The sequence below is a fragment of the Oncorhynchus tshawytscha genome, linkage group LG03 (genome assembly GCF_018296145.1).
Source record: "Oncorhynchus tshawytscha isolate Ot180627B linkage group LG03, Otsh_v2.0, whole genome shotgun sequence".
NCBI lineage: Eukaryota > Metazoa > Chordata > Actinopteri > Salmoniformes > Salmonidae > Oncorhynchus > Oncorhynchus tshawytscha.
In genome coordinates, this window is record NC_056431.1 from 29,844,053 (window position 1) to 29,865,740 (window position 21,688).

At 41.8% G+C, this 21,688-nt stretch overlaps 2 protein-coding genes across 9 annotated transcripts in view; both read right to left on the reverse strand.

Annotated features, from left to right (window-relative positions):
* Position 1: 1 nt before the first annotated feature.
* taf12 (TAF12 RNA polymerase II, TATA box binding protein (TBP)-associated factor) lies at positions 2 to 5,598 on the reverse strand. Of its 5 annotated transcripts, none has more exons than XM_024402248.2 (6): positions 5,439 to 5,598; positions 3,573 to 3,823; positions 3,071 to 3,148; positions 2,819 to 2,933; positions 2,262 to 2,350; positions 2 to 857 (listed from the first exon to the last, which is right to left on the reverse strand). In XM_024402248.2, the coding sequence occupies exons 2-6, from the start codon at positions 3,741 to 3,743 to the stop codon at positions 822 to 824; spliced, it is 489 nt and encodes a 162-aa protein (XP_024258016.1). In that variant the 5' UTR covers positions 3,744 to 3,823; positions 5,439 to 5,598; the 3' UTR covers positions 2 to 821. The 5 variants fall into 5 exon arrangements, with proteins under 5 accessions (XP_024258016.1, XP_024258025.1, XP_024258035.1 ...); XM_024402257.2 differs by lacking the exon at positions 5,439 to 5,598 and adding an exon at positions 5,089 to 5,238; XM_024402267.2 differs by lacking the exon at positions 5,439 to 5,598 and adding an exon at positions 5,113 to 5,217.
* Positions 5,599 to 5,813: 215 nt separating this feature from the next.
* si:dkey-34d22.1 (discoidin, CUB and LCCL domain-containing protein 1) overlaps positions 5,814 to 21,688 on the reverse strand; it is a 28,640-nt gene continuing 12,765 nt past the window's right edge. Inside the window, exons 4-15 of one of the 4 annotated variants that reach the window (XM_024402204.2) lie at positions 19,326 to 19,377; positions 19,090 to 19,162; positions 18,755 to 18,888; positions 18,485 to 18,522; positions 17,777 to 17,971; positions 17,354 to 17,466; positions 17,010 to 17,184; positions 16,727 to 16,819; positions 15,811 to 15,904; positions 15,370 to 15,410; positions 15,182 to 15,289; positions 5,814 to 7,109 (exon numbers count right to left, since the gene is read on the reverse strand). In XM_024402204.2, the coding sequence (XP_024257972.1) occupies positions 6,670 to 7,109; positions 15,182 to 15,289; positions 15,370 to 15,410; positions 15,811 to 15,904; positions 16,727 to 16,819; positions 17,010 to 17,184; positions 17,354 to 17,466; positions 17,777 to 17,971; positions 18,485 to 18,522; positions 18,755 to 18,888; positions 19,090 to 19,162; positions 19,326 to 19,377 (1,556 nt within the window). In that variant the 3' untranslated portion in view covers positions 5,814 to 6,669. Of the gene's footprint in view, positions 7,110 to 14,243; positions 14,621 to 15,181; positions 15,293 to 15,369; positions 15,411 to 15,810; positions 15,905 to 16,726; positions 16,820 to 17,009; positions 17,185 to 17,353; positions 17,467 to 17,776; positions 17,972 to 18,484; positions 18,523 to 18,754; positions 18,889 to 19,089; positions 19,163 to 19,325; positions 19,378 to 21,688 lie in introns of those variants that run through there. The other 3 variants (XM_024402202.2, XM_024402221.2, XM_024402212.2) reach the window with 3 other exon arrangements.

The following is a 21,688-nucleotide window of genomic DNA, read 5'->3' on the forward strand; positions in this document are numbered from 1 at the left end:
GTGAAATATGAATCTTGTTTTATTTATGGAATAAAAAGGAACAGGTTTAACTAAAACACAGTCATATGAAGTAAAACAAAATGTTACTGCTTCCCTACACATCTCCAAATAAGGACCATTACCCAACCCCATCTCACGGCAGTCTGGCGATACAAGCAATACTTCACATACTTATTATTTTTGAATAATAATCAGTTAATCAGTTAAGTTTTCTTATGAAAAACAATGTCCTGGGTAATTTTCTAACGAACTATGAAGATGACATCAGATCCCTACAGCACACAAAAACATAGTGCCATGAAAGTACCCTGAAAAATAACTAACTGCAAAAGGTGTACATTTCTGATGTTAGATGAAGGGGGTTTATGTAACAAAAACTAAACGCACAACAGCAAACGCATGCCAGACAAAATCAAATAAAAACAGTGGGAAAGAGTATGGTAACCACCACCATATTGAAGGTGTGTGTGTTTGATGTTACCCCCTGTGTTCGATGTTATCCCCTTACCCCTGTTACCCCCTGAACAAAAATGTAAAGTTGAACAGATAATTCCAAAAACAAAACACTGTCCAAAAACAACACTCCATACCTGAGTGTACATTTACACTGAATGAGAGTGTGTGATTTTGGCCAGTTTGTGGTGAAAAGCATTAAAAAGGACAAGATATCAAAATACTTGTGTGATAGTGGAGCTGACAAGTCACACACAAAACCTGGGGGAGATGAAGACGTGGGTGAAACAATGTCCCCCATTATTAGAAATACACAGAGAAAAGACAAAAAGCACAGAGTGTTTGTGCGAGGCTGGTTCCAGGTCTTGCTACTTTTTGGTTGTTTTGCGGATCAATGCCATTCTCTGGATGAGACAAATGAAAAACATGCTCAATCACTATTGCACTTAGGTCATTTTTTCGTAGACATTCTTATCCAGAGCGCCTTACAGTCAGTGCATTCAACTAAGGTAGTAAGACTACCACATATTAAATTATTGAAATTACTTTCAATACTTTCTAAACAAACAATACACCAAAAATAATATTTATTTAATACATATTCAGTGCTATGAAAAAGTATTTGTCCCCTTCCTAATTTTCTCTACTTTTGCATATTTTTGATACTGAATGTTATATCTTCAACCAAAACCTAATATTAGACAAAGGGAACCTGAGTGAACCAATAACAACAATTACATACTTATTTCCAGTGGTGTAAAGTACTTAGGTAAAAGTACTACTTAAGTAGTTTTTTGGGTTATCTGTAATTTACTATTTAAATGTGACAACTTTTACTTCACTACATTCCTAAAGAAAATAATTTACTTTTTACTCAATACATTTTCCCTGACACCCTAAAGTACTCATTACATTTTGAATGCTTAACAGGACAGGAAAATTGTCAAATTCACGCACTTATCAAGAGAACATTCCTGGTCTGATCTGGCAGACTCATTAAACACAAATGCTTCATTTGTAAAGATGTCTGGCCCACTCTTCCATGCAGAACTGCTTTAACCCACATGTTGCTGAGTTTTCAAGCATGAACTGCTCATTTCAAGTCCTGCCACAACATCTCAATTGGGATTAGGTCTGGACCTTGACTAGGCCATTCCAAAACTTCAAATGTGCTGCTTTTTAGCCATTTTCATGTAGACTTGATTGTGTGTTTTGGATCATTATCTTGCTGCATGACCCAGCTGCGCTTCAGCTACAGCTCACAGACGGATGGCCTGACATTCTCCTGTAGAATTATCTGATACAGAGCAGAATTCATGGTTCCTTCTATTAAGGCAAGTTGTCCAGGTCCTGAGGCAGCAAAGCATCCTAAAACTATCACACTATCATCCACCACCATGCTTGACCATTGGTATACGGATCTAACTGTGGAATGCAGTGTTTGGTTTTCACCAGGCATAATGAGACCCGTGTCATCCAAAAAGTTATACTTTTGACTCATCTGTCCATAGAACATTCTTCTAAGAGTCTTGATGATCATTCAGGTGCTTCCAGGTGCTTTTTGGCAAACTGAGTAAACTTTTTCGATGAGAATTGGTTGTAGTCATTCCCTTTATCTAATAAAAGGTTCCCTTTATCTAATATTAGGTGTTGGTTGAAGATACATTCAGTATCAAAAATAGAGAAATTCAGAAAGGGGGAAAATACTTTCACAGCACTGTACATTTAAATTATTGAACGTTTAGCACAATTCATTAGTATAAATTTCAACCCTGGGTGTGATCAAGATGAAAGTGTGACAAACAAACCTGTTTGTGGGCCTCTGTGGTACAAGCCTTCTTATACGGCCGAATCTCATCTGAACCATAGCCAGGAATCCACATGTTCCATTGGCGCTCTGTTGAGTGGCAGACAACAGAGGGAGTGAGAATAAAAATCAAAAAGAAAATACACTCAACAGGAAATGGTCCATTAACTTCATCCACCTTTTATATGCATATCTTTAAAACTCAAAACTGCTACACCCATGGCTCATTTTTGCCATAGTAAATTAATCATTCCAGTAATGGAGACAAACACTGCTTATGCCACAATAGTTGCCAGGGCTCTACAGTGAGACCATTTTACTCACATATACACCAAAATATTTTGCTGTGCGACCTGCAATTGTTATTTAGAAGAACCAGTACGCCTAGAAAAATGAAGGATTCTAGCATTATTACCTCTAATACTGTGATCCTAAATTTATTTGTGTGCGCCAACATTTCTCAACTGAGGCGCACACGTGCTCCTTGTAAAAAAGTTCAGCGTAGAGCCCTGACTGCAGCGGCTGCTGCTCCAACCATCAGCCTGTACTTTTACTCACCCAGGTGTAGCTGGACGTCCTTCACTTCTAAGGTGTTGGACTTGCGATGGCGGGCCAGCTGACAGGCAGCCGTCACCACACTGTCAATAAAGTCATCTGCAATCTGCAGCAGCATCTGAGAGGAAGACAGATGGGGGACCCCGGGTCACAAGTGGTGAGGCTTCAAAACATTGCATGCACTAGTCTTTGCATTGTGGTTTTGGGACGCCATCTTCAGTGAAAGACACTTCTGAGCTACTGTAGTAAACATACCTCCTCCACATCCTCATCGAGCTGCTCATTGGGGTCAATCTCTCTTACTAGGTCCTGCAGCTTCTTTTTACTCAACACCTGAGTGGAGGGCAAACAGGTTGTTAGTCATAGTCAATGGTGCACTAGAAGCAGTCAAGCAGAGTGGCTACATATGCTCATTGTACACCCTGAAAATTGGCATCTGGCTAGGGAGATGAACATAGAAGGCATGTTTTTACAGAACCAATCAGCATGTGAAACAGAAGGATTAGCGTCAATATGTGCAAAGCCAAGTAGTAACTGTCCCTTACAGTTTTAGTGAATTCTTTGAACAATTCTATTGAAAAACATCACCCAGCTGGAGTATACCATGGTCGTGTTTATTAGCTACCAAATGGAAGAATCCGAACTGAAACAGGGAGGGACTTCATGTCCAATAAAAAAGATACATTTTCATTTTCTGTCACAAATTTTTTCCAACATGCCCCAGGTTGGTGATGAGGAGATGGATATGAGGACTCACCTGACTTCCTTCTGGGCTGATTCTGCCGGCAGGGCCAGGTGTGCTCATCACCTTCCCTGGAGCGGCGGCGCTGCTATTGGCCATGCTGGTGACGAGAGGTGGTGTTGAGGAGGCCTCGGCTTTCACGGTGAAGAAGTTGGAACGGTTGGACTGTGGTTGGTACTGGGTCATAATCTTCCAGACCTAGGATGTCAGATGGTGGTGCCTCTCTCTGGGTCTGCACTGTCGTCGTAAGGACCAGGTCCGTGAAACTGGAATTGAAGGGAAAAGTGTGAGACAAAAAGCCCCTTGCGCACTCAATCAACAACACACAGAATGCCAGGGTGAGGGTAGACTGGTACATGGGATATGACTAGGGCCTTGTAAAATCTGTGTTGCAGAGAACCAGGATGGAATCCAGACATTAAAACAGATTTCAACAATAAAAACAATTTTACTGAACTTAGTAGGAATGTACTAAATGTATGAAACATTAGAAAATGCAATAATTTGCCCAAGTTAATAAGACATGAACAAAATGCATCAGTTATTCATATTTGCCTGCAACTTTTGGAAACGGCAAAGGAATGTGTGTGTGCGGTGCTCGCGTGTCTACACTTTGTGTAATCTCTTCTGGTAGAAATAGAAAGACTCTCAAAAACCTTCTAAATTAAAATGTTAACTACAAAATAGCCTATGCCTTCCTCACATAATGATATCATGATTACTTGCATCAATGCAATCACATGAACGCTACAGAAACATAGCCAACCAAACAAGGAACTATTGCTGGTGCACACTTGCATTAAAGGGTAACTACACCCCAAAACGCTTCTATTTTTCCCCAGATCTCAAAAGTGGTCTCCTGGCGTTGTTGTGGACTACAATATTAAGTGTGATTTGAGCATGAAAACCTGAAAAGGCTTGGAAAAAGAGAAACCTGGAAAAACAAAAACGAGAAAATAATAATTTGGGGAAATATTCTACAAATCTTAGAGGGCCCTAGCCATATCATGACATTTAGGTAGTTCGTTTTTAAAAATGTCAGACTAGCTAACTAAAAACCTAGCATGATATTTCTATGGCTATTTACTGGGTAGTTAAAAAACACACATTTCGGCTGGCAAACCAATAACATTACACCGTCTGTCAGTCTTACATTATTGCGTATGGGCATATCAACACTCAGGTGACAGCTATGTTTGTTGACTAGCTAGCTGGCTATGTTTGTTGACTAGCTAGCCTGCCGACTCATGTTAACTGGATAAATATTGATTGAGCACATGTTGATTGTTTGATATCGTGAGACAAGCGTTGAATTTAACTAGAGGAAGCCGTAATCATGTTGAAAAACTAGTAATAAATGCATCACAACCACAGCTAATTTCAGTTAACATCCGTTCGTTAGCAGGCTAACATGATTTAGCTAGGTAACGTTAACGTTACAGATTTAGCAAAGATTCAGCTTGAAGACACAGCGGTCACATTTTCCATGGAATGGTCCAAGCAAACGTATCTACATATATAAAATAAAAACCTTTATATTTCACTCGAACGTTACATTTTAATGTCAAGCCATAAATGCAGCTAGCTTAACCTTAGCCGTCTTGCTAGCTAGTTATTAGCCAGCTAGATACCTGCTAACACAATATGGGAGGATCTCAATTTCACCCGTTCCTTTCTTTGCCTCTTTTTCAAAAACCCATTGGGGGAGAGGGTCAGAAGGGCGGGACCTCTGGCTTTCTCATCCAATGGGTTTTTGAGAAGGGGAGAGGACGCGAAGAGTAAATGATTGAGATCTTCCCATAATCATAACGCTGTGCAAACTAGCTGGAAAAAAATAAATGTAATCTCCCCAAGATATATATATATGTTTTAAATACTTACCTGACAAAACAAACACTATCTCTCCATGTTTTGAACTAGCAAATTTAAGCCCACACAACACAAACCCGTCAATGGCTAGAAAGTCAGATTTTTTTCAGATCTTCCTATTTGAATAACTGTATTTCCGGTACACCCAAATTGACGTACTCCTGCCCCCAGTGTCTGATGAAGGAAATGTTGCTCAATCTACAATATGAATGTGAACGCTATCCCCAAAAACTGATATCACGTCTAGCCTAGTCAATAACCCACAACTGGTCAATGTGATTGTGTATGGGTAAATTTGGGGATAAAATAATTTAAGACTAAATAAAAATGATTGGTCTTAATGTTTTCTTCACACATCATTTTCTTTACCACAAGATGTCAACAAAGCACGTTTGTGTAATTTTTATTCAACCACAACACACACTTTTATCTCTGTACACAAACATTTGAGGCCCAGGAAATAGTGTTAAATATAATAGAAATAACTAAATTCGTCACTGTATTTATTTTTCCAGTAAAAAAATATTCACTTTTCAGTGTCATTCAGTTCACTCTGTGAACATGAAGTTCTCCTGAAAATTATTTTAAAAATATCACAGTAAAAAAACAAAAATAGTAAGCATTATCTAAACAGATGAGAGAAATGGTGTCACAACTTGATACAAGATAATACACTGTAATCAGACAGTCATATTGCTGTTTCCAAGACATGCTCTTTTTTGTACAGCTCCTGTAAGAATGATTTAAACTGACACTTCAATGAGCATTTCAGCTTTCAAGTATGTTAAACTTTGATTTGTAATTTATATTTTACTTTTTGTGTTGTTTTATTCACTGAATATATTAGTTAATTGGAATCAATATATGCCATTAGACACATTTTCTTGTAAATAACAGGTGGACGGTACTGGTCATGAATGGTCCCTGCTTTGCCCATTACGGTGGCCCAAGGGGTGGAAGTGGGAGTGCCAAGCAGAGAGCAGCCAATGGTGCCACCAAGTGCAAACTGGTACACACAGACAATGAAAAGAATACGGCTGTGTGTACCAGGTTGGGCTCTATTCAATCCTTATTGCTGAAATTCAGGGTTACAGTGTGAATTAACTTGAAAGACAATGTTCCTGTGTTAGCGGAGACTGCATTCACAGTAAATGCTGCATGTATCAGCGCAATCGTAAATTACCTTTACATTTATAGCGTGCAATATGTAACACTTCAGCAATAGTGGTTGAGCTTGCTGTATTCAGAAAGGCTCCTCATATGGGTGCTGTAGCAGGGAGTCAGACAACAGGGGCTCAGGCTCAGTGTAGACCACACTGGCCGGGCGTGAGACATTGGCATGGAGAGACGTAGTGCAATAGCCATTGGGCAACTTTCTGTGAGAGGGGCAGTCATACTGGGCTTGGGTTATTGTGGTCCTTGTCCCTGTAGAAACCATAGGCAGTACATGTTTGTTGTTGTGTAGTTTCCCCTGTGGAGTTGCCAGATTGGGATCTGGGGGCTGGTCACTGAATGGGGTGGCATACTCGGGCTCCAGGGGCAGGGGCTCAGTGTGCTCTAGGAGCTTTCCAGGGGTATCATAGTGGTTGAAAGTGAAGGGGACGGTGTAGCCCTCCTCCACTGTGGGCCGGAAGGTGGAGCCAAGCTTCTGCCCCCAAGCCATCACATCTGGCTCTGCATAGTCTGGGCAAGCAGAAACACAAACATGAATGTGTCAGAGCTCACATATTACTTCTAGTTCTATGAAGCACCAGAAACCCATACAGTGGCAAGAACAATGATATGAACCCTTTGGAATTACCTGGATTTCTGCTTAAATTGGTCATACAATTTGATCTTATATTAATCTAAGTCACAACAATAGACAAACACAGTCTGCTTAAACTAATAACAACAATTCTAAGTTTGTCTTTTTTGAACACTGTGTAAACATTCACAGTGCAGGGTGGAAAAAGTATGTGAACCCTTGGATTTAATAACTGGTTGACCCTCCTTTGGCAGCAATAACCTCAACCAAACGTTTTCTGTAGTTGCGGATCAGACCTGCACAACAGTCAGGAGGAATTTTGGACCATTCCTCTTCACAAAACTGTTTCAATTCAGCAATATTTTTGGGATATCTGGTGTGAACCGCTCTCTTGAGGTCATGCCACAGCATCTCAAATCAGGTTGAGGTCAGGACTGACTGGGCCAGTCCAGAAGGCCTATTTTCTTCTGTTCAAGCCATTCTGTTGTTGATTTACTTCTGTCTTTTGGGTTGTTTGGGTTGTTGTCCTGTTGCATCACCCAACTTCTGTTGATAGCCTTACAATTTCCTGCAAAAAGTCTTGATAAACTTGGGAATTCATTTTTCCGTCGACGATAGCAAGCTGTCCAGGCCCTGAGGCAGCCCCAAACCATGAAGCTCCCGCCACCATAATTTACAGTTGGGATAAGGTTTTGGATGTTGGTGTACTGTGCCTTTTTTTCTTCACACATAGTGTTGTTTGTTCCTTCCAAACAACTCAACATTAGTTTAATCTCTCCACAGAATATTTTGCCAGTAGCGCTGTGGAACATCCAGGTGCTCTTTTCCGAACTTCAGACGTGCAGCAATGGGGTTTTTTGGACAGCAGTGGCTTCTTCTGTGGTGTCCTCCCATGAACACCATTCCTGTTTAGTGTTTTACGTATCGTAGACTCGTCAACAGAGATGTTAGCAGTTTCCAGAGAATTCTTTAAGTCTTAAACAGACACTCAAGGATTCTTCTTAACCTCATTGAGCATTCTGCTCTGTGTTTTTGCAGACATCTTTGCAGGACTGCCACTCCTAGGGAGAGTAGCAACAGTGCTGAATTTTCTCCATTTATAGACCATTTGGCTTACTGTGAACCGATGAACATCAAGGCTTTTAGAGATACTTTTGTAACCCTTTCCAGCTTTATGCAATTCAACAATTCTTAGGTCTTCTGATATGTCTTTTGTTCGAGGCATGGTTCACATCAGGCAATGCTTTTGTGAATAGCAAACTCACATTCTATGAGTGTTTTATATAGAGCAGGGCAACTCTAACCAACATTTCCAATCTCGTCTCATTGACTGGACTCCAGGTTAGTTGACTCCTGACTCTAATTAGTGTTTGGAGAAGTCATTAGCCTAGGGGTTCACATACCTTTTCCAACCTACACTGTGAATTATTAAATTATGTATTCAATATAGACAAGAAAAATACATTAATGTGTGTTATTAGTTGAAGCACACTGTTTGTCTATTGTTGTGACTTAGCTGAAGGTCAGATCGAATTTTATGACCAATTTATGCAGAAATCCAGGTAATTCCAAAGGGTTCACATAATTTCTCTTGCCACTGTAGCTGAAGTACAGTTTAAATGTAACATCCTTAATTTCAGAAAGGGTAACAGGGGTTAAGGACTTGTCATGACAACATACCCCAGTACTGTACAAGCAGGGGCTTGGGTTCCCGAGTGTTGCTGTGGTCTAAGGCACTGCATCTCAGTGCTAGAGGAGTCTCTACAGACACCCTGGTTCGAATCCAGGCTGTATCACAACCGGCTGTGATTGGGAGTCCCATAGGGTGGCGCACAATTGGCCCAGCGAAGTCCGGATTTGACTGGTGAAGGCCGTCATTGTAAATAAGAATTTTTCTTAACTGACTTGCCTAGATTAAATGTTTGTTTTTTTTACAATACTGGGGGTATGACAGTAGGGCTCATAAAAATACATTCAAATTAAAGTGTTGCTCCCTCCAGCCATGTCTTGAAAGTGCCTCCCTCATACTCAGTAGGGCTCATATCATGGGCATTGTTGAGCCCCTAAAAGAGCTCTGTGGCCACAAACAATGGACGATCTCTAGGGACAGGGATGAGGGCTGACAGGGGAGGCCTCAGACCCTATCCCTCACCCAACCTCTGATGGGGAGCTATTTTAATTAGAGACGCCTATAATTGTCTTAGCGACTGACCCTCTGTTCTGTTTATCACTGGCCTTCTCAGTGTAGTGCCCCTTCATCTGTGGGAGGGAGGGGGAGGCTGTGCTTCCCTGGCATGAATGCCTTTTATCCAGCTCCAATTAAAGGGTCTCTTTCAGAGCGGGCTCCGCCGACCAAAGAAAGGAATGTTTATACTGCAATTGGGAGACGGACTAAGCGAAGGGGAAGAATGGGCAGCCCATGGAGAAAGCTGTTTGCTTGTCAAGCCTGGTCTGAGCTCTGCAAACTGGCCAGCCAAGTCAGAGGATGTGTGTGTGTGTGTGTGTGAGAGAGAGCGAGAGTACTTTAGATGAGGTTGGACTGAAAGATGGTGAAGGACTCAGAGTCACAGATGGCTGGAGGGAGGGAGTTCCAGAGCAGCCTTGGGGAAGGCCCTGTCACCAAAGCTCTGGAGCTTGGACCTGGGGATGTCAAGGTGGCCTGCTGTGGTGGAACGGAGTGAGCATGTAGGTTGGTGCGGCAGGTAGCCTAGCGGTTAGAAGCGAGCCAGCAACCGGAGCGTTGCCAATTCGAATCCTAGAGGGCATTGCCGGCCGTTGTGCCCTTGAGCAAGGCACTTAGCCCCCACAACGACAGCTCACCGGGCACCCAGTGTGGCAGCCCCCTGTACTTCTCTAAAATCCGTTTATGTATGTGTGTCTTTCGGAGGGGTTGGGTTAAAAGCGGAAGTAAAATTTTGGTTGGACCTTGCGTGCAATTGATCAATAAAGTGATCTAAATCTTAATCTGACAGGGGAGAAGTTCTGAGAGGTAAGGGGGGGGCAAGGTGGTAGAGGGCTTTGTAGGTCAGAAGGAGGGTCTTGTAATCAGTGTGTTGGGAGACAGGGAGTCAGTGAAGCTGATGGAGGACAGGGGTGATGTGCTGCCAGAACTTAGTGTGGGTGAGAAGGGCTGCAGCGTTTTGAACAATTTGGAGCTTAAGGAGGGAGCTTGAGTTAAAGCCGGAGAGTAGTGAGTTGCAATAGTCAAGAAGGGAGGAGATTAATGCATGTATGAGGGTTTCAGTGGCAGGAAGGGAGACGGAGGACTTGACTTTGGCAATGTTGCAGGGGGAAGAGGGTGGAGTCCAGGATGAAGTCAAGGATACATGCGTGAGGGGAGGGAGAGACAGTAGTGAAGTTGCCAGCTTTGGTGAGGGTGGATTTGGTGCCTATCAAGAGGAGTTCCGTTTTATCAGTGTTGAACTTGAAGTTTTGTTGCATCCATGTTTTTATTGCAGAGGCAGGATTCAATGTGGGTCAGAGGCTGGTTGTGGAAGGATTTGGTGCCGAGGTAGATCTGGGTGGCGTCGGCATAGCAGTGGAAGTCAAGGTTGAAGTGACGGAGGATCTGACCAAGGTGGAGGATGTAGATAATGAAGAGTAAGGGGCCCAGCACAGAGCCCTGGAGGACACCCTGTGTAACTTCAGCTGAGTCTGAGTTGTGGCCATTGAGGCTCTGGTTTGTGAGGTATGATTGTAGCCATGACTGTGGCGGTGCCCTCAACACCCAGACCCTGAAGCCTGGTGAGGAGGATCTGATGGCTCACTGTCAGAAGCGACACTTAGATTGAGAAGAATCAGGATGTTGAGGGCACCAGCATAGGTGAGGAGGTCATTGATAACTTTGAGTGCAGTTTCAGTACTGCGGCGGTGAGGGAAAACAGACTGGAAGGGCTCGATTAGCAGGTGGGTTTGGAATTGGGAGGCAGAAGTCCATTCAAGAGTCTTGGCAAGGAAGGGAAGCGGGGTATAAGATTCACTTTTTGGTCCACCAGCCACTGTGGCAGGTAGATCAAAAAAATATACCAGCCAATCAGATTTTTTACCAGCCAAAATATTTTTGTTGTTGCTAAAATTACACCAACAAAACACACAAAAAAAAAAAGTTGAGATCCTTTACATTGTTTCTAAAACAATAAATGTATTACTAGTAAAAAGTAATGTGGTATATTGTTAAATTTCATTTCTTGTGACCTCATGTCTGAAGGTGACGACTCCTGCGAGGGTAAAAAAAAAAACACGCCCTGTTAAGAACTCTTTTTATTTATTTAAATATGTTTTTTATATATTGTCTTTCAATGTCTTAACCAAATATCACAAATTAGACAAATGTTTACCTGCCCCTTTAAGGGGCAGAGGTTATATGGTAGGGCACCTCCAGTCATATTTGTGCCTGTGAGATTGAGTCTGACTAGTTGAAGTGTTGTCTTCTCTTCCCTAACAGTTTAAACTCAAACATAGAAAAACAAAGAGTTGGAGGGGGTAAACAGCTTTGATGTTGCGGAAGGGGAGGAGGCTTTTGTCAATGTTGTGGGGTGTGTATGAGAGAAGAGAGAAATTAAGAATATTGTGGTCAAACGTTGGGAATTGAGAAGGGTTAATATGAATTAGGTTGAGGCTAACATAGCCGACAAGATCAAGTATCCCTTGATGTGAGTGGGAAAATTGTTGAGTAATATTGAAACAGTCCAGAACTGCAATGAGATGAATCCACGTGAATATTCATTGGCCTAGCAATAGTAAGCGGGGGGAGATGGGCATGTGTAGTCCTGTTGTCCTGGCAGGCTAGCCTGTGCCTGTATCTGTTTGTGTTGTATAGCCTAGGAGTTGGCAAAACAGTACAAACAGACATGGAACCAGGCTAGGCTTGACATGCCTCTCTCATTTCAGGATTATGACTGCTAGGTCTCTGGCTCTTAGTTTACTGTGAATACATCTGGCAAATAGCAAAATATATCTGACAACTGCATGTCTTCTTTCTATTTGATTTAACCTTTATTTAAGCAGGGAGTCATGCTGAGACCACTGTCACTTTCGCAGATGAGCCTTGAACGAACACATCAATAAACAACCATTACACTATACATATCTATATACATCAATTACACAATATATTAAAAGCAAACACAAAACACGAAAACCAAAACACAATCACATGCATCAAAAACATTCTTCAGTAAAAAGGCCCTCTAAAATTTAAGGAGTTTTGAAGATCATTCCACACGCAAAAAACTAAAAGCAGATATATCTAACTCGGTGGAGAATGAAGGAATCTCCAGGGTTGGCCATCCGAGTCTGGGTCTGGTAACTTATAGATCTGAAGGTCTATAACGGGTTAAGGTATGGCAGAAATTTATGCAAGAGGGACATAGAGAAAAAGATTGTGATACAAGATTTTGTGTACTGAACCTATTGCCCGGAATAAATCACAATGTGCTAAGAAAACTGCATCCAAAGGCTTCAATACAATGGCAACTGCCATAGTCAATAACCGGAATGAATGTTGACTGAATTATTTGTTTTCTGCTACAGTTGAAGTCGGAAGTTTACATACATTTAGATTGGAGTCATTAAAACTCATTTTTCAACCACTCCACAAATTTCTTGTTAACAAACTATAGTTTTGGCAAGTCGATTAGGACATCTACTTTGTGCATGACACAAGTAATTTTTCCAACAATTGTTTACAGACAGATTATTTCACTTATACCTCACTGTTTCACAATTCCAGTGGGTCAGAAGTTTACATACACTCAACTTAGTGTGCCTTTAAACAGCTTGGACAATTCCAGAAAATTATGTCATGGCTTTAGAAGCTTCTGATAGGCTAATTGATATAATTTGAGTCAATTGGAGGTGTATTTGTGGATGTACTTCAAGGAGTACCTTCAAACTCAGTGCCTCTTTGCTTGACATCATGGGAAAATCAAAAGAAATCAGCCAAGAACTCAGAAAAAAAATTGTGGACCTCCACAAGTCTGGTTCATCCTTGGGAACAATTTTCAAATGCCTGAAGGTACCATGTTTCTGTACAAACAATAGTACGCAAGTCTAAACACCATGGGACCATGCAGCAGTCATACCGCTCAGGAAGGAGACGAGTCTCCTAGAGATGAACGTACTTTGGTGAGAAAAGTGCAAATCAATCCGAGAACAACAGCAAAGGACCTTGTGAAGATGGAGGAAACAGTTACAAAAGTATCTATATCCAGAGTAAAACAAGTCCTATATCAACATAACCTCAAAGGCCGCTCAGCAAGGAAGAAGCCACTGCTCCAAAACCACCATAAAAAAGACCGACTTCGGTTTGCACCGGCACATGGGGTCAAAGATTGTACTTTTTGGAGAAATGTCCTCTGGTCTGATGAAACAAAAAAAGGACTGTTTGACCATAATGACAATCGAGGAAAAAGGGGGAGACTTGCAAGCCGAAGAACACCATCCCAAACGTGAAGCACGGGGGTGGCAGCATCATGTTGTCATCATGTTCTTTGCTGCAGGAGGGACTGGTGCACTTCACAAAATAGATGACATCATGAGCGAGGAAAATTATGTGAATATATTGAAGCAACATCTCAAGACATCAGTCAGGAAGTTAAAGCTTGGTCGCAAATGGGTCTTCCAAATGGACAATGACCCCAAGCATACTTCCAAAGTTGTGGCAAAATGGCTTAAGGACAACAAAGTATTGCAGTGGCCATCACAAAGTCCTGACCTCAACCCTATAGAATATTTGTGGGCAGAACTGAAAAAGCTTGTGCGAGCAAGGAGGCCCACAAACCTGACTCAGTTACACCAGCTCTGTCAGGAGGAATGGGCCAAAATTCACCCAACTTTGTGGGAAGCTTGTGGAAGGCTACCCGAAACATTTGACCCAAGTTAAACAATTTAAAGGCAATGCTACCAAATACTAATTGAGTGCATGTAAACTTCTGGGAATGTGATGAAAGGAATTAAAACTGAAATGAATCATTCTCTACTATTATTCTGACATTTCACATTCTTAAAATAAAGTGGTGATCCTAACTCCCCTAAAACAGGGTATTTTTTACTAGGATTAAATGTCAGGAATTGTGAATAACTGAATTTAAATGTAGTTGGCTAAGGTGTATGTAAACTTCTGACTTCAACTGTATTTAACGAAAGGACCTGCTCCTATAGAAGAAACCTATTTGAATTCTTAATTTCTTAACTAATTCATCAACATCCTTTTTGAAGGACAGCTTTTCGTCAATCCAGATATTTATAAATGAGGATACCAGCAACGAGGGCACCATCCAAAGTACTTATGCATCAGATACATTTTTACTTGATTTGGAAAATAACATACTTGGTTTTACCGGCATTAAGTTCCAATTTCAGTTCAACAAAGGCTTTCTGCAGGACAGTAAAGGCCGATTGAAGATTCACTAGAAGTTGACGGAACATCCATTGATCCAACTAGAGGCTGGGAGAAGGTTAGGCAGTCAACTGGCTGACCAGGATCAATTAAACCACCATTTTGTTCAAATAAAAAGCCGATTGAAAGCATCACTTGTCTCATTTTTCTCAGTAATGATGCCAGAGTCTGACACAACTTGCTTCGGCAGGGAAAGAGGAATTTCCACGCTTCAGTCCATTAACTGTTTTCCAAAATGTTTACAAATCACCAACAAGGTCTGAGATAAAACTTAGAAATTACCTAGATTTCGCATTCTTGATTGAGGAATTGCCTTGAAACTATACCTATCAGCTACAGTCAGTTTTTCTAGCCTTTGCCCCCGGATTTATCATCATAGCAAGATCAGAAAGTTCTATAGAGAACCAAGGATTTGTTCTATTTTTTACTCTAAGGCATTTAAAGGAAGAGTGTTTGTCTGCCAGAGAGATAAAATAGATAGAACAATTCTAGAACTAATTCAGGGTCAGGCATGCAGCTGATAGAGGAAAGGTCAGAGTAATACATATCATGAAGAAAAGCTTAAGGAGATATATATATATATATATATATATATTTGTACATTCTTACCATTGAGAGGAGGGTTGGGTAAAGCATCATGGACACTCCGCTCTAGAGGGTATGAGATAAGCTCAGAGTCAGAGCAGGGGAGGCTCTTCTCCTGGAAACTCTGAGAGGCTGCTGGACAGACAAAAACACTTTCAGAGAGGTCCTGGAAGAGTAGTAAGGGTAAAACAGTGAGCAATGCGCAAGAATACCTTTGGGTAAGGAAAACTTTTTCATGTGTGCAGCTTTTTTCCTAAAAAAGACAAGACAACAAATCAATTTACACCATAATGATTTATCATAACATCAGAATAACACTGGAAAGTATGTGGACACTTGTGTTATCTGGGCGTTTGTTGGCAGCTAAGGACTAGATTCTCAGATCCGCGCTAGCCGACATCCACATAGCGGTGTCGGAGATGGCAGCGGTGTCTGAGGTGAATTTAACACGAGTCGGATGGGTGTGGCTTCGTAACAGTGACCACACTAGCAGCCGCTCACCGCTTTGACAGCTCTAACGCAGTTACACCTCCGACAGCTATTGCCGGTTAACACTTGATCCGATTGAAACTGATTCAAATATCAAGCATTGGGAGGATAGCCAGTGAGTGGGTGTTGGACTGCTAACTACATATGTTATAGTGTTACAATACCTTCTATTCCACCAGACTCCAGCCAACAGACAACTGACACACAGGATCAGTCCGAGAACCACGCCCACCGCAACTATCACTGGCTGATTGGAGCCTGCAGGGCACAGGAGGAGTCATTAGCATGCTAGGCTGAAGGGTCAGCACAACAAACAACCACTGCTGAAGAAAGGCCAGCTTTAAACTATAATTTAGCTCTGTGCTTTATAACAATGTGAAGGAAGTCCAGTGTCAAGCAAATAAGCAATCTAACATCAAAATCGATACTGTCGTACAACCATTTTTACAGCTGTTATAAAAGGCATGGTGGCCCCAAGGCTTATTCCGATCAATCAAGTACAAATTAAATTCCTCAGAAACTGCTGCAGTTCAAATTGAAAAACATAAAGTACTTTAAAAAACCCTAGAGTCAATGCCTGCATCCGTGTGTAAATCTAATTGCCACAATACAAAAATCCCTATCAAAATCCATCTGTTTAGGCTAGATGTCGGCCTTCCGCATCTGCGATGGAAGTTGGCAGAACTACAGCATTGTTTGTCAGACCAGGAGACATCCCAAAAAAAAAATCGGTCTTGTCATGATAATGTCTGTATGGGCTACAAAGTAATATGTGGAAAGATGACATACACGAACACGATGGTGTTCTCCATTTTACTCTACAACCCCCACAAGCTTCACGAGACTCGTCGGTACTACTGATCTGCCAATTGCCTTGAATTGCCTCTGTTTTGCCATGTATGAATACGTTATTCAATGCGTTTTTCTGAGCTAATAGCACTAGGGCCAAATTAAATGTTTAATCAAATAATAATCACATTTATATTTTTTATTCCTAATCTCCTAAAATTCAAACTCAAATAGCAAAATGGTCCCCGAAAGGATTAGACTTTTAGGGGTTTGAACACATTAGGTACATACTCAGGCTTGAGTCCTTTATGATAACAGGGCCCTCTGTGGGGACTGGATTGAGATGAGGTGTTGTGCTAACATCAACTTTTAAGGATGGAGATCCTATAGAGAGAGTTGGAGGATATGATATGAATGGCATCCAGCATACAAGCTACATTCGCTCTTGCTGATGCCACAATTGCAATTTACCATACAATATAATGGAGAGTTTATTCTAGTGGCACAGCTGCTAAGAGCATGTAGTTCACATCTTCTATACTGTTTTTATCTGGAAGGTATGGTTGAGCCTTACCCCCAGCGGAGCGAGGCCTGGGGTGGATCTTGGGGAGAGGGCAGCCCAGGACCTGGACGTGTGCCGAGGCCCTACCTTGCCAGCTCTGGGGCTGCAGCCGGAGGTACCGGACTACCACCGGAGGAAACAGGCTATTGAGAACCCTCAGATGACCATCAGAGTGGGCTTCAAACACCTACAGGCCAAGAAGAGTGACATTAACGAAGCTAGTTCTCTTAGATGGCTAACAGCACTTCCCTGTTCTACGGCCTCCCACAGTCTGTTTGCTCAGCGCAGCTAGGAAAACTTAGCACAGATAGAAAATTGATCAGTAAAAGTCAAAGAAAACATTGCAGGCAGCGTACCTTTTTCTCTCTGCCGAGAGCAGCTTTGTAGACTTTCCAGTTGTGGCGGTCTTTGCTAAAAAGGAGAATGTAAGATTCGATGTAGAAGTCAGCCGATCCCCTTGTTATTATTCCTGGGAAAACACAGCGTGTCTTTTTCAACATTCCAGACCACATTCATAATAGGCTACACACGGATTGTTTGGCAAATCTAACTAGAAGTTAGCCCATCAACATCACTGCTGGAACTGGTCATTTTTTCATCCAACGAATAGAGTTTTGAAATCAGCAAAATAGTATTTTGAGTTCAATGAAAAAACAGTGGTTTCTATCTTCATATTTTCATTTTAATAACAACTCAACGCTAATTATAGTGGATGTAGTAAATTAGACTCCTATTTTGGCCATGAGGGGAGAAGAACATCACCTCAAACTTTCACTGACCTGTGACACTGCTCTTGTCTGTAAGCTCTAGCTCCAGCCAGGGCTCCCGGTCACTACCATCCGATGCCCAGGGTAGTAACTGTCCCTCTGCATCCATGTTCTTAGGGGACCATAATACAAGCTGCCCCAGTCTGTTCACTTCTCTCCAGATGGAAGATGCATTGAAACCAGACACAGTCAGTTCATCATTACACTCTGTTGGAGAGGAGAGGCAAGAAGAGAGTTGAAGTGACAGAGGAACAGGGCCAGCTCTAGCTTTTTCGGGGCCCTTAAGCATCTTGCGGAAAAACATTTTACTAGCATCCCTTTTGACAGTGGAGAGAAAAATGTATGTTTTAAAGCACATTTCCTGCAATTCTTTGTATGACTGATTCCATGTTAATATCATAGCTGAGTGAGAATGACTAACAAAATCAATGGTGCGTGTCCGGTCGGATTTCGGACATGATTACTACAAGTTTAGTTAGCTGGCTAGACTTACTGCCAAATGAAAAAATTGTTAGTTGACATGGCTAATTGAGTGACTGACTGATAAAAAACAAAATAAAAACTGCAGATGCACAACCACATTTCAAAATTGCACCTGGTGGCCCTAAGCGACTGCTTATGTCGCTTATAACTGGAACCGGCCCTGCAGAGGAAGATAACTTGCAATAATGACTTGAACAGCTAATTTAGTCTGGCATTATATCGCCTGGTTCCGCTTACCTTTGGTGAAAACCAGCTTCTTTTCAGACAGTGATCCCCTGTCAAAACAACAATGTTCATGAATACCACAAGCAAGAGCGGATCCATATACAGTAAGTGGCCCACATTTCAGCTACCCAATAACACCTACAGAGGTCCTGGAATGCTGATTAGATTACATAACATGAAACGTTACCTTTCTGAATACAGCAAATATTAACAGTGTGTCATCATGAATAATGAATACGCATCCCTTTCTCCCAAACCAATATGATGTGGATAGAAACATACATCTTGGACAGAATGCCGTTGGCAAAGCTGGACTCATAAAGCGTGAGGCTCCTCCCACGGGTCACAGTGATCCGTCCTCCTAGGTTGTCTGACACCACCCCGGCATGGATCGCAGCTTTGCACAAGACTGATGTCTGAGTGGGGTGGGGGAATGTGTGTGTGTGTTTGTGAGAGAGATTTAGAGAGAGAATAAGAGAAAGAGAACAAATAGTTTCAATAAACTATTGCAGCTCTCCACTGTTTAGCCTTCTTCGTGTGGCCCAGTACAACCGATGTCATTATCACAAGGCTGAGTTGATGAGGAAGTGAAACTGGAGCTGAAGCAGTATACTCACATCTCTGTAACCCTGCTCAGAGTGACCACATATGTCCCCCGTCACGTCCTTACACCCAGCAGGACAGTACACACTGGAGAAGAGGAGTCACGTGTCACAGAGGTCCACCATTTCACACAGTTTCTCTATAGCCATATGTTAAAAATTCCTCAACGAGCCTGTAAAGACAAAATGTAGTTCACAGCAAAAACAACACTGAGAAGTGACTACTGAAATAGCCAGAGTTGTCCACTTACCTAAACTGCTGAGAGATAAAATGTGTTCCTCTCTGTCGACACGAAATGAGACCTGGTATTGAAATCAAATAGAATATGGGTTTGTAAACAAAAACAAAAAACATCTGTCCACTCTCAGGATAATTCTAAGGAACTTCGCAATAGACGGGTGAGTAACACAAACAGACAGGCACACACATACATGCACATATACAGACGCACATACACTATACATGCACGTACAGGGGACTTGTGATTGTTACTGTAGATGTGACTAAGTATTTTGTCATCTGTGACTTAACTCACAGAGCAGAGAGAATGCCTCGTGTGTTAACGTGACAGAGTGCAATTTGTGGCACTGGCTCCAGACATAGCTGCATTTCATAAACAACTGAGTAAATAACAGGAAACAGGGATATACAAACCACTTTAGTACAAATTGGAGAAACAAAAATCTTGAAACGCACACTATTTGTGGCTGTAAATTGGGTAAAAGGTCATTTTATGACCCCAAAAAAGATCAATGCACACATCGCTAATTGTCACACTGGTATAAATGAGTCGGGAGACAGGCGCAGGAATGCGTAATCATTTTTTAAATTAAGCCCCAAATTACGGCGTGCCGTGTAAAGGCACGATGACGAAGACCAAACAAACACATCACAAAAACACAGGGCTGAAACCCCCCAAAAAAGAGCGAGGAGTACCTTGAATAAATAACACTAGCGCACAATGATTATCATACGGGATAAGACCCGCAATCATCTGCGCAATCCACAATGGCGCAAAAGCCAAAAACACACAGCACAGGTACTCACACGCACTAACAGACATAGTAACAATAATTGACAGCACCATGGTGAACAAAGGGCACATATATTCTCACAAATACAATCAGTGAGAATAGGGGCCAGGTGTGCGCAATGAAAGTTCCAGAGGGATCCGTGACACTAATTCTACTATCAATGAGGCAACAATGTCAAGTCAAAACATATCCTTCTTTTGGGAATGATTTTCACAAGTAATGTGGTACATTTTTACAATTTGAAGCACAAAATTCAAAACAGATAATCAAAAAGGTTCATGTTTCAAAACTCTAAGCACATTTTCAATTGACTGAGTACAACAGACACATTCACAAAGTCACTTGTTTACTGCACCAAATCACTAATTTAGTTTGGACACATATTCAATCTAAGTATTGTATCTGCTTTTCAAAATGCAATATTCAGTTCACATTTGATATGATTTTCTTGTAATTTGTTAACAATACAATACAGCAGCGACTCTTCCTGGGGTCCTGCAAAATTAAGCTAGTTCTAGAATTTTAAAACATTACAATACATTCACAACAGATTTAACAACACATTAAGTCTGTGCCCTCAGGCCACTACTCTACTACCATATATCTACAACATAAAATCCATGTGTACATGTGTGTATAGTTGTATGGTATCATGTCTCTGTATGCATGTGTCTGTGTCTGTGTTTGTGTCACTTCACAGTCCTCGCTATTCCATAACTGTTATTTTTATTTGTTTTAAAAAAAATCAAATTTTACTGCTTGCATGAGTTATTTGATGTGGAATAGAGTTCCATGTAGTCATGGCTCTATGTAGTACTGTACACCTCCCATAGTCTGTTCTGGACTGTGAAGAGACCTCTGGTGGCATGCCTTGTGGGGTATGCATGGGTGTCCGAGCTGTGTGCCAGTAGTTCAAACAGACAGCTTGGTGCATTCAAAAAATACTCACAAATACTAGTAGTGATGAAGTGAATCTCTCCTCCACTTTGAGCCAGGAGAGATTAACATGCATATTATTACTGTTAGCTCTCGTACATTCAAGGGCCAGACGTGCTGCCTTGTTCTGAGCTAATTGCAATTTGTCCATGTGCGACAAAACTAGGGCCTGTAGGACCTGCCACGTTGATAGTGCTATTAAGAATGAACAGCAGCACTTTATTATAGACAGACTTCTCCCCATTTTAGCTGCCGTTGTATCAATATGTTTTGACCATGACAGTCGACTTGCTCAATTTCCACATTATTCATTAGAAGAGTTGAGGTTTAGGGTTTAGTGAATGATTTGTCCCAAATCCAATGTTTCTTCACAGATTTTCCGAGGTGATTAAAGATGAGCTTGCAGCCAGGGAGCTGCCCATGGATCTCGACTCCCTCATAGCCTAGACCATCCGGAACGTAGAAGGGAGAGTGGGTCTGTTCCCTGTCGCCCTTGCTCATCCTCAAATTCCAACTCGCCTCCAAGGAATCGCGGAATTCCCCGAAGTCTACATTTCCAAGAGAATCCGGTGTCACCCGAGTTCCCTCGGAGATCACCGAGGGCTCTCGACTAGCCTCCTCCGGAGCCCATGCAACTGGGCAG